The sequence below is a fragment of the Lepisma saccharinum genome, chromosome 18, assembly GCF_977018435.1.
Source record: "Lepisma saccharinum chromosome 18, izLepSacc3.1, whole genome shotgun sequence".
NCBI lineage: Eukaryota > Metazoa > Arthropoda > Insecta > Zygentoma > Lepismatidae > Lepisma > Lepisma saccharinum.
Window position 1 is genome coordinate 33,606,007 of NC_139246.1, and position 16,461 is coordinate 33,622,467.

Genomic DNA, 16,461 nt, shown 5'->3' on the forward strand with positions numbered 1-16,461 from the left:
CCCCTCTTGGGCTAGCCATGCTGTTCTGTTTCTCATCCCTTCCATCGTTGTAAATTCAAACGATAATGCTTTTTAAACAAGAGCCTTTTTTTCCCGTAATAGAAAATCTAGGTAATTAAGCTCACATATGGCAACACTGTTTCCCCCTTTTCCTGATTGCCTAAATGTCTGGAATTGTTGCCTTCTTTGTTCCGCAAGATGGCAGCAAAACCACAAGATTCTTCACGGATGGTGACCCGCCTGAGGGCGCCAGCAAGCTCGCACTCTGTGGTTCACCTCCAGAGTAGCTAAACTGACTCTCAAGAAAGGTCGAGTTATACAGGCATAGGTGGTTTTCCCCACCGAATCAGAACACCAGAACAAGTGAGCGAAGCATAATGTGTGTTTTTTGTTGAAAAGTGTGCGTGTTCAGTGTGTGCTGTGTTTCATTTCATCTAATTTCGGGAGTGTTTTCGTTTGGGCTTTCAAGGTGTAGATTCAACTGAAGTGGAGTTGGTGCAGAAGTTAGCCCTAATCTTTCAAGAACCACTGTTGGATCTGTCCTGCTTGTTGTCACTGCTGCATATCAAGAGTTTTTATGTCCGGAAACGAGTTACATGCCCAATACTCAGACAGCGAGTAAGGTAAGTTGCAAAGTCATGATTCTGCTTTTATTTTTAACCTTCAGTAAGGTGAAATCAAGAACCTTGCATTCAGTGTCAGGTTTCTCAGATATCAGAAATTCCATCACCAATCCCTGTCCTGCCATTGGCCACTTCATGCCTCTGTCTTTTCCTTGTTGAACTAAGTTGTCAACTGTGTTATCAGCCGATCAATCATGTGGAACATTTCTGTGCGTTTGCGATTTCCAAATGTGAACGGTAGAGTTTCTTACTAATTTCAAGCTGACTTGCGCAACACGAGTTGATTGCATTGGAAGAAATTATTTAATCCACCATGGACGTCCGGAAGGAAAAGGGGGGATCAAGGCCTCCGCCAGGAAAATGATTGTCCAACTAAAAAGTATATATTTCACACATAATTTCATTTATGTCACAGTAATTAATGTTAATTATTATAAGGGCATTGAAGGAACATGGTAATTTCGGACTGAAGCAGTGTTTTTTGAGGGGGCATCAGTATTATGTGGGAAAATATGCCTACTTTGCCCTACCACTGAAAAAAAAGTTACATTGCTTGCCACTCCCTGCAAAAAATCCTGCGGACCTCCATGTAAGCCACTACAGAGCCGTAGACAGTGGCGGACCCAGAAGGCAGAAGTTACCGTTGGAGGGTCGAATTTTAGTCGGCTACCTCAACTAACCAAGAATCTATTGTAAGTTACACTTGCTCTTTTTTTCTCTTCAAAAACACGTTAATGTAAAGAGGAACATTGAGAACAGAACTTTGGACAGCTTTAAAGGACAGTACCAAAGAAGGGTCCCGGGTTCGATACCCGGTGGAGGCACATAGTGGTTCGGATCTCACTTTAAACTGTAGGTCCAGTCCCAATTAGCCTTCATGTGCATAAAGTGGGCTTAAAACACCAAATCAATAAAGCAATCAAAGTACCAAAGAAGATTTAGGCACATTAGTACTTGTATTAATGTGCATAAAATATTAATCACGAACTGTCCTTTCGTCAAGTGGATCTAACATCCTTTTTTATTATTCAATAAATATTCAATACGTTATCTATTTGATATTAATTTTCCTTGCCAGGGCAATTGTTTTAAACATTTTTTGGCGATCTTAGCTACACGTAAGCTAAATAATGAATACGTAATCTTATATCTCTCTTCCTTTCAGTCTTTTTACCTATTCAGTTAATAATAATATAATATTAATTAATTTACATATTTTAATTAATATTATTTTAATTTAATTTAGTTTAATATAATGGTCCATCCTATTTGATCACAACGCCACCTCTCTGAAATGTTCTGTTTTGTAAACAAAGAGCAAAGCTCGGACCGCGCAAGAAGTAAAGCACTCGGTGTTTACAAAATGCAATCAGTGACGGCTTCTAACCACACATTCGCACACATTATTAGCATTTTACCAACTAGGACGACGTTTCTATTATCCTGTACTTTCAACCGTGTCAGTTTGCGCTATTACTTATGATACACCCTGTGTGTGTGTGTATATATATATATAAAAACACACACAGTATTCTCTCCTGTTCCCAGTTACGACACCAGGAAGGGTCAGCGTGGTGTCCGCTCCCCCACACACAAACAATTGGAACTATAAATAGATGTCCCTTTCGCCAAAAAATTTGATATTTAGTTTGCATTACCCCAAGAAAATATTTCCATCCCCTCTGCTTCCTTACTGATTTTTGCTACCGCCATGACTGCTCATTCTCTTTTTCATCTCCTTCTTTCACATTCCCCTCTTTTTCATATCTTTACTTCCGTTATTCCTTATCCCTCTCTCTCTCACTTTCCTTTCTATCTTACGCTCCCTCTATTCTGTCTCTCTCTTTTTCTCTCTCTGCTACAGTTTCCACAGGGTGGCCCAAAAAAGGTAACCAAAATGTAGAACCGTTGTATTATTCGGTTACCTCTTTTGGACCACACTGTATTTCTCTTGCTTGCATTTATTTATTTATCTCTCGTGCTCTATTTTTTTCTTATAAATTTCTTTATCTCAGACTCTTGTTTCTACCCATTTATTCCCGCTCTCTTTGTAACTAACTCATCAGCTTAGCTTGCCGTCCCTGATGACGTATCCGTTAACGTCATCACCTTGTAATCAAGGAGTCGCGTGCTCGATACGAGGTTAAGGAACATAGTGGTTCGGAGCCTGCTTTAAACTGTGTGTCCAGTTGCGGTTAGCCTTTCTGTGCATACAGTGACCATGTCTTTTCGATCCTGAACTCATTATTATTATGAACTGATGAAAGAAAACCCACTATACCTTTGTTCCAGTGATTCCAACATGGCAAATCCTCATTCAAAGATGAGCAAAAGCAAATCTAAAACATATTCTCACAAGAGAGAAGTTCTCTATCCCCCCTCCCTTCCCCTCCCCCATTCAGTTCGGACACTATTGTTCCTGTCTAATCTAGGACAATTGCGATGATTTTGACGGTGAAGGTCATTTTACAAATTAATGGTAGGACGACTTCAACGATCAGGAGCTAACCTAACCTAACCAAAGGCGCCACAGAACTAATAATGCTGTAGAAGGTTGGAACAACAAAATAAATAGGTGGCTTGGAAGACCGCATCCAAAAATTCATGACGTTCTCGCCTGCCTCAAGAGCAAAGCAGAGGACATCAACATCAAGTACATGCGGATGGGACTTAATCTAGAAGGTCAGGGAAGGAAGAAGCGTGACTTTAAATTCGACAAGAGAGTTGGAAAGTGTATTCGAACATATGAGGAAACGGGTGACTTCAAAAGTGGTCTGTTGGCTCTAGCCCATGTTCAAAAACTTAATTGAACCAAATTTCCAGCCGAAAATATCAATATTTCATATAATTATCTTGTAACTGGTATTGTACGGGGTGTTAAGTCACCCTTCAATTGATAGATGATTTAGAATGTCATCGCAACAATTGTCCACCCGCCCTTCCACTTCTGTGTTCGTCGCAATTGTCCGGCTGCTGTTCCTGTCTTTTCACCTCTTTTACAAATGCAGTTCTGATATCCAAAAGCTACTAATGGAACTCAACTTAAGCCAACATATTAGTGACAAAAAAGTAGGGAGTTTTTTTTAATGTTTTTAAAGCTTTCCTTGTGCATTCCACCGTACCTTCCTTAATTACTTTCAGTTTCTTTATTTTACGTCGCTTTCCTGCCTTTAGATTAATCACTTGAAGATAATTGATGAAATAACGAAATGGATATTATGACAGGCGTAGTAATGCATTTTTGCCTTATCCGACACAAAGGCACGCGCACTGCGGATACAACTTTGTTGATCTCGGACATAATAAAACTGATGCAATCAGCACCATACTCCGGTCACCTTTACCATTAATTAGAGGTTGTTTGAACCTTAGGACATCTATATATATGGAACATGTCCATGGGCGTATATATAGTTCACGTAAGGGCGTGGGTTCAACTTTTGGTATGATTAGGGTTGCTTTATTTCATAAGTGAAAATCCAGGACACTGCTGACCGTCCTATACGTCTCGAATTTGTGAGAATAAAATAAGTCCAAATAATTTTTTATGAATAAGCGGATAGAACCGGTAATCTGGCAATTTTACTGAACCAAAAGGAGGGTGGACCCGATGAACCCCCTTAAATACGCCCATGAACATTTAAATCTGTCTGGCCCTGTGGCTGAGTGGTTAGCACATCGCGCTGTGACGCCAAGGGTCCCGGATTCGAATCCCTCTCGGGCATGGTTGTTTGTGATTGTCCATTCATCAATTTCATCACTCATCCCCATCTTCGCAAATTAGCCAAGAGGCACAAAACGCAAAGTAAAATAAAATAAATAAAATAAAAAAAATTAAAAAATGTCTGAAAATCTCCAACGAGAAAAGGAGGTTAAAACTGAGGCTGTTTCAGCATAAAAGAAATTCATTCTTTATATGTAGAAAAAAATATGTTTCCCCCTTCTCATTAAGCTATTGTATAAAATTGCAAAATATCTGTGTAAAGAATGTCTTTATTTAGAAAGAAGCACTGCGCAATGAATTTCTACAAGTAAATTAACCCAGGATCCTTTGCTTACAATGTAAGGTAAAGGTACCCTTGTGGTTCGCCCATGCCATGAAGGCACATGGGGTAATGTTGAGAAAGAGCTCCACATATTCTTGATCTTGGCCATAGTTGGGATGATGTGATCAGCATCACGCCCGCACCAATTACGAGGCTGGGTGGGCGTGAGACACGCACAGAAGCAAAAAAAATGACTGGAAAATTTCTAGTGAAGATCACTTGATCCGGGATTCGAACCCGGGTCTTTAGCGTGGTAGTGATATATTTACAAGGGGACATGGTTATCATTTCACTATAGTGGAAGCCAAAGACAACTAAGAATCAGAAATAATATATATTTAATAGAAGTGAATCAAATAGAGTAAAAATAATTTCGTAGCTCTTGTTAACGATTTTTGGCAGGATTTAATCTCCCGAACCCACTCTTTCAAAACGCAATGCAAAATGCGTAATGTCGTGTGCAGGCCCCTCTACAACCATACGCTGTTAACCATTCTCAACGGCATTTTTACACCTCTTTTTTAACTTTAATGTAAGGATCTTATCTAAGATAATTTTTCCTCGTATACTTAGAAGGGTGCAAAATGGTCATACATGCTGACACACCCAAGAAATGTAATTCACTGATACATAGAGTTAAGTCTATTCTCTGTCCGTTCTAAGAACGAAATCAATGTAAAGAAACGCACGTGGCTTCTCATAAGTTCTATTGGCTGTTCCAGTGGCAGCTGTGAAGGAATCTTGTGCGTAGGAACGTAGCTGGCGGTGCTATAGCTGTATTCGAACCAGCAAACGCAATGTTACGTTCTTTCCCGTAGGTTTCCTGTAACGTCAAAGCCCTCCGAATCGAGATGCTGCCTTGCAGATTAGTTGCCATTCTCCCCGCCAGGTGTCAATTCGAATGCCATGCCAGAGCGCTCTGGGAACCAGAATACAGACGTACGTAAAGCACCATAACACAGATATTCTACCGATCCGATATAAAGTTCCAAATGGGCCTTGAAGAACCTGGATCCTTCATTCACCTCAATAAATGTATGTTATGTCAGTTGACTGCAATGCAAAAAGGAAGCTCCATATATAGACATTTTTTTAAAAAAAAATATGGAATGGAGATTATGTTTTTACCCACAAAAATATAACCAAAGGCAGAATATTGCACTAAATTATAAAATATATTTATAGATATATCGGATCAATAAAACTATCGGTAATGTTACTGATAAACCCATATCAGTAACATTATCAAACCCATATCGGCCGGTACTGATAAAAGTAACCAACACAACCAACACGTTGCGCTTACGGCGCCATCTATTTATCAAGAATGGAACAAAATATCTGACAAAACCTACGTATTTTCGGGCGTCGAATTCGAATCTGCAATAAAAAATAGGGGTTCCCTTTTAACATTTCAAGGTTGCCCCCCTGCCCCACCACCGGGGTGTCGGGGTGGGTTCATGTAGCGTAGGCGACTTGCGCCACAATACTATTGTACTTTCATATAGAACATTTTTTCGTTCGATGCAGATTTCTTGCGATATTTCGATTTGTCAAGTTACATGGGACACCCTTATATATATATATATATATATATATATATATATATATATATATATATATATATATATATATATATATATATAACTCTGTACCGCCCAAATCTATAAAACATTCCGGTGCCACTGAGTATGATGTCCAACGTATCGATTCTGAAAATCTACCTACTCTTGTTAAATCCACTAATGAAGTTTCGTAGAAGCAGTATCCTTTACAGTGAAGTAGTCGGTGTAGAAGTTTGGAATTCCCAGTGGCCTTGCATCAAGTGCACCGTGGCTTTCTTCGCCATGTGTGAGCGCTGAATAAGGTACGTGTGGGTGTGATATGTGAACGTGGAAGGAGTTATGTGGCAACGTCTCCTCAGAGTTCTCAGTCTAATTGCTTCCTCCTCTTCTGAGAACCTTGGCAAACTCTGAGTGCAACTCCGGTTTATGGTAATGACCTTCAGGCTAATGAATTACCTTAGGTTCTGAAGCTGTGGTTACACTGGCAAAAATTTGGTGGTTTACAACGGTTCTTTGCTTCAATGAACAAGGATCTGGGATGACCAGTAGGTAGGGGCGTAAAGTTTTCGTTTTCCCCTAAATTTGAATGTTATTTTTTACTGCAATTCGGTGTTATTTTTACACGCATTTTTACTATTGCTTTAGTTCTGGAAAATTGAGACAAATTTTAGTTTTAAAGACAAAAAAAATTATTTAAGGCTTACCTTTGTGAGAAATGACCAAATTTCTTCCATTTGGGAAACTATTTCATTTCATCAGAAAGTAAATGTGTAATGTTTATTGAATGATATCACCCAAATCTTTGAACAAAGTCGTATACAACACATTTCCCTAACAATGCCAAAAAATCTGCGAACTCAAAATACAGTTTTGTGTACACACACACACACACCATCACACATTCACACATAGACGGCCCCTAACCCCCTCTCCTGCAACACAACTATGAAACTTCCCTTCTGGGAGGACATCCCAGCGAATTTTATTTCAAGACGAGGTTAAACACTCGGTCACGTCTGCACCAAACTGAAATAAATGAAGCGTGACAATGGGCCTGGTCAAAGCAAACTATTGTAGGTGGCAGCACCCCTGTTATGTTCCCACGCTTTTGATGGGCAATTGTTCTCCCATTTAAATACATGGGGTATATGATGCTGAGGGTGCTGCTATTACATTAAATTTCAATTTCAATTTCATCATTACCTTAGAAATTGTGTCTGAACATGATAGTTGAATAATCAATGCTGTAAAAATAATATTTTTCAAAAGACGATTGTCAACAACAGAAAAGATATCGGAACTGAAAAAAGCCTTAAAATTTGCACAGCACTTCTTTAGGTCACTTGCAATATTCACAATGTAAGTGCTTTATTGTTGTGAATCCACTAAGGAATATTATATAATAATTCCGCGCGACTGTACTTTTATTGCTATAGTTTTTTTAATAACAGACTGCTTTTTACGTGATATCATAATTTTCCGCATCACTAGTAAATATGGTCCTCTGTTTCATATATACACATTTATCTAGGATAATAATTATTACAAGAAAGGATTTATCTTCTTTTTCATTTCTCGCAACCTCTAGGGCTTTCATATTTACAGGAATTGTAATTTAAAAATTATTGTTTCCAAGAAAAGAACAAAAATACGAAGGAAAATGTCTGCTTGCTAAATACAATGAAAAAATACGTTAGTATTAAGTTATCGGATAGGGCATAGTGTATATTAATAAATATAATGGGCTTACGCACTTATATATACAGGGTGATTCTTTATGGAGTTTACAACTTCAATAATTTATAATTATTTATTGGAACCACATACAGACTTGGTTTATATGTCATTATGCAGCAAAAGACTTCAAGTTTTGACTCACGTAGCGTGTAGTTGCGGAGTTGATCACATGCGGCGCCACTGGTTTATCGTTGAAAATGGCTTTCACTGGTGCGGAAAGAGCTAAGTGCGTGTTTTGGTTCGAAGAAACACTCCACTAGACTTTTTTTGTGGGGGTTTGTGAAAGATAGGGTGTACACCTCTCCCCTATCTCATAATCTTCATGAACTTCAAGATCGCATCACAACAGCCATCGCTAATGTTACCCCTGAAATGCTTGTTAATGTTTGGCAGGAAATTGACTTTCGTTGGGACGTGTCCAGGATGACCAACGGTGCACACATTGAACCATAACAGATTTCTAAAAAAAAGCTTGAAGTGTTTTGCTGCATAATGACATATAAACCAAGTCTGTATGTGGTTCCAATAAATAATTATAAATTATTAAAGTTTTAAACTACATAAAGAATCACCCTGTATATATATATATATATATATATATATATATATATATATAATAATAATAATAATTTTGGGAGTTTATCGTGCTTTCCCCGATTCCAACTCCCGCCGTTGAATTACACATACGCTCAACTAGAAAACAAACATATTTCATAGGGTAAAAATTTTAATGTTTGTATTATCGACCCGTGGCAGCTAGGGATGACCCAAATTACATCTAGTTCAGTGCTCTTTAGGTATAAACATGCTATATTTTGCCTGTTTGAGCTACCCTGCCGTTGCGCTTTCATGTATTAATTCTCAGTTTCAGGAGAATGTAATTTTCGGAAACTTATGACTCGCTATATAATCTTAAAACTTTACTAAACTCATTTTAATTATCGATTTACACGAGAAATTCTTACTTTCGTTGAAAATAACGTTTGATTAGCCATCCCATCGCGCTCCAATGAAAAGCTTAGGGCAACCACATAACGAACGAAATTATTTAGGGACACAACAGGGGTGGCGCCGCCACCGGAAAAGTTTGGCAATGAACAGCCCCATTTATATTGAATCGAATTTTCACCAGCAAGACTAGAAACTACAGATCTAATAGCGCTTCAGGTATAGTCGACGCGCTAGCTTTGTTAACGACCGGCTGGCTTTGGAGTCTACGGAGCAATCACATTCAACAATCACAACAATCACATTCAACGCACAATGTTGCCACATCTACTCTCCAGCAGCGAAAGGAGAAAGGTCTCCACATTGAAGTTGCAAACAACAAATTGACACGACGGCAACAGCGTATCGGCAGTCATGTGACTGACACTCCACGTGGAGTAGACGAGCAGAATGACAGCTGCGCCCATTGGCTGGAGGTTGAGTGTGATTGGACGGAAACAACTCGCCCGCTGTTTATCCCCACCCGCGTTCGTGGCGGCGGCTTTCTTCAGTTCTTGAACGTTAACGAAGTAAACCCGCGAACTATAGTTCTTTTTGAACAGAATAATTGTTATCCCCAGTTTATATTGCATATTTCGTGGAGTTTTTTCCGTGCAACATTCGGTGTTATTCTTTAAAAAAATAGAATTGCATAATTTGCGTTATTTCGCGATTCCGAAACACCAAAAACTTTCCGTCCTCGTTAGCCTACTCGAATACATTTTAAACACTTTATTTTGCTTTCCTCAACTTTTCGGTGTTATTGTTAAAACGAAAATTTCACTTCCCTACCAGTACAACTTCATACTTCCTTGAATTCGAGCTTAAAATAAATATCTGAAAAAGACTGGGCATTTTGAAACGGAGGTATATACGTATAGACGAGAATAAAGAGTTGCAAGAGATTTAATCATGGAAGTGAATAGTACAGAGGATGTAATTACGTAATGACATACGAAGAGATGAGTACGTTTATGTCTTGATGACGTCCAGCAGATGACGACCTTTTCTAAGATCATTCCTGTAGTCTTCGAGGAATATCCTGCAGAGCTCGACGTAACATGTCTACAGGAATCTGAGCGATTTCCTCACGGATCTCTTCGACTCGACCTGCGGCAACTGAAGAATCGCTAATTACTGTTAACATGTTAAGTCCAGCTATGCAGGATGTCTCTCAACGACTGCATGAATAGATAAGGTCAAGACATAAACCGACCCATCTCTCCAGCGGTATCAGGCACGTATCTAGAAATATATTTCGTGGGGGGGGGGAGGCCGAACCAAGTGTCTCCAATTGTTAATAATTATTGTTATTAAGTATATTAAATAAAAATAATTACAATTAATAACAATATTAATTAAAATATTCAAAATAATTAATATGTTTATTACATGAATAGGTAAAAAGACGGCATAAGGATATTGATATAACAGCACGCATTCATCATCTAGCTTACGTATAGTTAAGATTGTCAAAATTAGTAAAAAAAAACAAAAGGAGAAACTGCCCTGGCAAGGGAATTAATGTCAATTGGGTAAAGAATTGAATATCAAAAAAAGGATGTTAGATCCTGTTGAGGAAAGTAAAGATCGTGGTAATATTTTATGCATATAATTATAAATTGTAACCTTATTTGGTACTGTCATACAAAGCTTTATGATCCTAATATAATCCTTGCCTTCCAATAAGTTCGCCAGAATCATTATTTACTTTTAGTTATGTCTCTTATTATTTCATTATTTTTATTATTAGAAACACCCTGTATATGGTGCAGAGCTTATCCTCTGTCCCGGGAATCTTTGGAGCGAGCGAACGAAAGCAAGTCTCTGCGCAATTGGTGACTCGAGAAGGCTCGACCAATGAACTCATGACAGGGGAAGGAGTGCAACCATTTGAAGGAGCGCCCTTTGTTTTATACCGCCAACACGCTTTCACCCCCCTGTTTCGTTACGCGTGGCGTTTCTCTACAGAGTCCAGAGACAAGGGTGTAGTAGGATGGGTGCATGAATTTCTCATGGTTCATTTCAAGTTAGAGAAAAAGCCATACTTATCATCATTTTGACAGTCAATAACATAAATAATTTTCAGATTAAGCAAAATAAAAAAAAATCGACTCGGAAAACTTAAATCTAAGAAAAAAAACTGCTCCCTGAATTTTCAAAATTCCCAAAGAAATATATTTTTGTGTTAAAGATTCTAGAACGTAAACTTTATGAATACTCCCGCATGTTTCCAATATTTGGATGGTGTGTAAAAATTTCACAATACAGAATAACCATGCATTTGACATTCCATTCCATCATATTCAGGGCCGGATTAAGACGAAATTGGGCCTGATGCTTGAAATGTTCGGTGAACAATAAACACAACGACGTTTTAGTTACGTCACAGCTCAATGAATAATAAGAGCATTCCCTGACATTCCCTACAAGACTAGGCGGAAAGCGGCCCGGCATCAGCGCTTGGCTTTCCCGGTGAACGGGTCAGCGACAGTCGGTAGAGTCGGCTGTTAATTACAGTTTTCATATTGTGTACTAACCTTGACTACAGAAGGTGTTGAAAATGATGTCTGCAACACATTCCTGGCATCTCCCAAGGAAATTGGCATTTACACGTGCAAGTTCGTCTACTGTAATTCTCGTACAATACTCTCGTTTAACTCACGGATGGTGTGCGGATTGTCTTTGTATACTTTATTTCCCAATTTTTCTTTTAAACTTTTATTCAGAACTGACCCTGTTACTCTAAACTTTTTTACGAGGTTTAATATAAGCGACTGTAGCGGACCCGTTCACCGGGAAAGACAAGAGCTGATGCCGGGCCGCTTACCGCCGAGTCTCGTAGCGAATGTCAGGGAATGCTCTGTAGATTTTAATAGTCTGACCGCCTACAAAAACTTATGGCGACGTCATAGATGGGCGGAATATTTATATTTTCGAAATACACTGCGATGTATATATTGGTTTTATGAATAGTCATTGAAAAACAATAATCATAAGACTCAGAAGAGAATGGAGATTGGACTACAATGTGGACCTATCGATCACTTCCTCAAATCGAGGAGCAGATCTCTTGATTGTAATAAGTAAACTTTTTCCATGTAAATTTATTTATTATTCTTGTTATGTTATTACTATTGAAATGAAAGTGGGGTGGGGTCGTGTGCTCTACAAGGGATACGCAAGCGACCCCTAGCGGTCTTCTGACGCCGCTTACTGTAAAAAAAATTGAACACTGACGTCGTCAGTCAGGGGTGCCCATCCCCCCCGCAAGACCTATGACGCACCCCCCCAAAATGGAAATCATTCCCCTTGCCCCCTTTATGCCGAATTATTTACTCAAATTATTTTGGTCAGACAAAATTTGCTGAACAATATAATACAGACATATTTAAGCAATATATGTTTACATTAGGTACTGTAGGCTCACTTCCATGTTTGCTTACATAAAACGTACAAAACTGCCGTTGTTAGTGTACTGAACCTTATTCTTCAGTTTGTCTGATTAACCGTGTATGAATGCTAACAGCACATCCCGTCCATCCCTTTCCAATCCGATTCTAGAAATGGTGTTTCATTTCAACCACATCGCACCGATCACCCACAGGTAGGAAGAAAAATTACATGATGACCATAACTAAAAACCAATAACAAGTCAATCAAAGAAACAATCGCCCCATTTTTGTGTGAACATATATATAGAATAGGTATAAAATCTTGCGCCCCCCTCCCCAAATTCCCATGACGCAGGCGCGTAATGTCCCCTCTGTGGGCATCCTGTCGCCAGCTAATTTCATTTCGATGGTCATTTCTCCCTTTCTTTCTCGTTGTTTTCTCTGTTCATCTTTGTTTTATCCCTACATGTGAGTGTTATTGTTACTCTGCTCCTAACTACTAGGTTGTATCAAAAAGTAAGGTGAATTTGTCTGTAAAACCCAGAGTTTTTTTGTGTAGCTAATTAAATTTTCTGATCTCGATTTTTGTATACGTGGGTTGGAAATTCAATAGTGGCAACTATTTATTCTCAAATGATACAAAAGAGATATCTCTGTAAGCACCAGCATTGTGTACAACCGTTGCCAGCGATGTGGAAGTGGAAGCACCTGTAGAAGCACCTGTTCTGTTGAGGGTTTGAATGGAGCGGTCTGTTGCCTGAAGAATCTCTGGAACAGTTCGGAAGCTTCATGTTAGGGATCAAATCAAAGTCACAGGGGTTTAAGTCCAGGAAGTATAGGGGATGGTAGGGCTAACAAATCAGCCACATGCGCCCGAGCATTGTCCTGCAAAATGATGAGAGGATTCAGTCAGTCTTCTTTCGCAACGCAGGTCGCAGGTTATGTTCCAAAAATGAACAGTAATATTGCGCATTGGCGATCTATCCTGGAGGTACATCGAGAATGACCAGAACTTTCACATTAGTAGGGTTCTGACCATAGAACTTTACACCGCCAACTCCAAGAATACTCTATTCCTATCGTCACTGCGCATGCGCCTAGTGTTGGAAGGAAGAGTCCATTTACTGGGAGGAAGCTTGGGAATGAAACTAACATGTGGTATAAGTAGGGAAGTGAAGTTTTCGTTTTAACGATAACGCCGAAAAGCTGACGAAAGGAAGATAAATTGTTTAAGATATATTTGAGTAAGTAAAGGAGGCAAGATTTTGTTGTTTCGGAATCGCGAAATAACGCGAATCATGCCAATTTTTTTTCAGAATAACACCGAATTTTACTTTCACGCGAAGAAACGCCGGGAAATATGCAATATTAACTGGGGATAACACTTCTTCTGTTCAAAAAGAACTACCTGAAGCGTTATTCTGTCATTTGTAGTCTATACCGCGTTTGTTACAACCTGTCCCGGTTCCCGCGCTAGCTGGTCGCTGGCTTTTCTCCGTGCTGGGGAAAGTCAAAGCCAGGCAGCCAATTAAAATACGCAACGTCTCAACAGTGTCTACGTAAACGCCTTTCTTCTGGCTTCCATTCGCTCCTCGCTGCCAAGCAGACTATTTTTTCCTCGTTTCTCATTGGCACCGAACCTGTCGAGCGATCGCTAACGCGGGTAACGTTACAGGTTCTAACAAACGCGGTATAGCTGCTGATATTTCGATTCAAGAGAGATTGTCACGCTTCATTTATTGCAGTTTGGCGCAGACTTACTGACAGTGTTTAACCTCGCCCTGAAAAATTTTTCCCTCGGCAAATTTCGTAGGAACGGGAAATTTTTCAGGGAGAAGCACCTGTTATGATTCTGAGGGGGGGGGAGGCGTGTATGTGAGTGTACACAAAACGGTATTTTGAGGTCGCAGAGGATTTTTTTTTTGGAATTGTTAGGCAAATAAGATGTGTATGATTGTGTTCAAAGATTTGGGTGTTATCATTCAATAATCATTTCATATTTAGTATCTGATGAGATTAAATAGTTTTCCAAATAGAAGAAATTTGGTCGTTTCTCGCAAAGCTAAGCCATATTTTCTGTCATTAAAACTAAAATTTGTCTCAATTTTCCAGAACCAACACAATGTGAAATCTTAAGCATAGAAGGAACGGTAAAAATATTATCGACTTTAAATTAATAACTGAATTTTGCCATAAACCGCGAAAAATAAGACCGAATTGCACTAAAATATAACATCGAAATTTAAGGAAAAATAAAATGAAAGCTTCACGTCCCTAGGTATAAGTGAGAAGCACCGGTTCAGTTTCATGGCGTATATACCACAGTGTTGCCACTATAAAATCTCCAATCCACGTATCTGTGTAAATTCTAAGATTTACGGAAAATGTTGCATACAAAGCGTATCTGCACTGTCCCTGGCGGCGTCCAGGGGATCTTTGGAGCAAGCGAACGAAGACGAGTCCTATGCGCAAGTAGGACCCGAGAGAGCCCGACCAATGAACGCGTGAGAGGTGAAGTTAGTGCATCAAGTGGAAAATGCGACTGCAGCTACTAGCCGTTTACAGCAGCGCACACTGCTTCGCTCCTCCCTCTCGCTTTCTCAGCTTTTATACCGTTATGCGCGACCTTGGTTCACAGAGTCATATGGCAGTGTAAATCGCGGAGTAACAAGAGGGGCCGAAGAAGGGGGTGATGTGTTTCTGTTACTATAACATTTTAACATACGAACTTTGTCAAGACTGTGAGGAAGATAAGATCCAAGTTTGCCAGGCCAACGTGATCGCTCAGCTTCTTGACGGCCAAAGAGGCGTCGCTCGGCGAGCCCTGCGCACTTGATCGCTGAGCAATCTTGAACCTTGTTCGCCACAGAATCAGTAGCGTACGCAGGATTTCATCAAGGGGGGTGTTATTTCTAAAACTTTTTTTCCAAATTCACATTACCATTGTTTTATTATACTTTAATTAAATAATAATAATCACAATTAAATAATAATAATTATAATTAATTAGCTGAATTAATACTAATAATACTACTAATACCTCTACTACTACTATTAAGTAGTAGAGATCTACATAAATATAGTATTTATGAAAACAATAGAACGAAATTACTTTCTAGTCATTCGATTTTTATCAAATCCTGGGGCATTTTTTGTTTCTTTGTTACGAAATAATTGTCTGGTCAACGAGGTGAGACATTTCAAGGGTGAAGAAGATCCATAAAAACAAGTAAATATATTAAAATAAATTGAAATAATCAAAGTATGGAACTCATCCAAGGAGCTGCGGTAGTCTGGTCGGTGGAGCGATTGACAATCACGCGGGAGATCCGGATTCGATTCCCGAAATTGGTTGGAATTTTTCCGGCTTCTTCCCCGCATAAATGTTCCCGATAATTCACATCTGGATTATCTCGCTGTTCTTACAAACAAACCATTTTACAATAGTTAAGCTTATTGTCGTTTGAATAATTGTCTAGTCAACAAGGTGAGACATTTTAAAGAGAGACATTCAAACGTGCTGCGGTAAACAATACAATGGGAAGGCAAACTGGTGACTGTATTCTTGTCCGCCTAGCCTTTGTCTATACATTAGACAACTGAGATACAAAACAACTTTTTTCTCTTTTACCCTAACCTAACCTCATAAAGTCGTGTTTATTTTCATGGCATCACTGAAAGACGCGTGTGTTTGGAATGCTGTGCTTTTCTCCATGCTGCATGGAAATAATAATTCAAATTATTATTATTATTAGTAGTAGTAGTACTAGAAGTAGTAATAGTAATATTATTGTCCCAGATGTTTGACTGTGATAAATTGGCCATTTAAAATTTTTCCACAGCATTTTTCATAATATTTAACAAGCTCAAGGGGGGGTTTAAACCCCGTAACCCTCCCCATTGCGTACGCCACTGCACAGAATATATAAGTTTTGCGTTTCGATCTCGTGAGGCAATGGGGAAGAGGAGGAAAACTGTATGATGATGGCGGGGTGGCGATCAATTAGGAAATATTTATGATGAACGGCTTGCGTCATTACAATTACAGAGGAAGTTCAAGTAACAGAAAATGATGTAATATTCCAGTTTTTGTAATTGTATTAAAATG

General features: G+C 39.0%; 1 protein-coding gene across 1 annotated transcript in view; it reads left to right on the forward strand.

Moving 5' to 3' along the window:
• The first annotated feature begins 218 nt into the window (after window positions 1-218).
• The window catches only part of LOC146002499 (uncharacterized), a 78,844-nt gene continuing 62,601 nt past the window's right edge, over window positions 219-16,461 (forward strand). Inside the window, exon 1 of the mRNA XM_083140382.1 lies at window positions 219-623. Within this exon, the coding sequence (XP_082996508.1) occupies window positions 597-623 (27 nt within the window). The 5' untranslated portion in view covers window positions 219-596. The remainder of the gene's footprint in view (window positions 624-16,461) is intronic.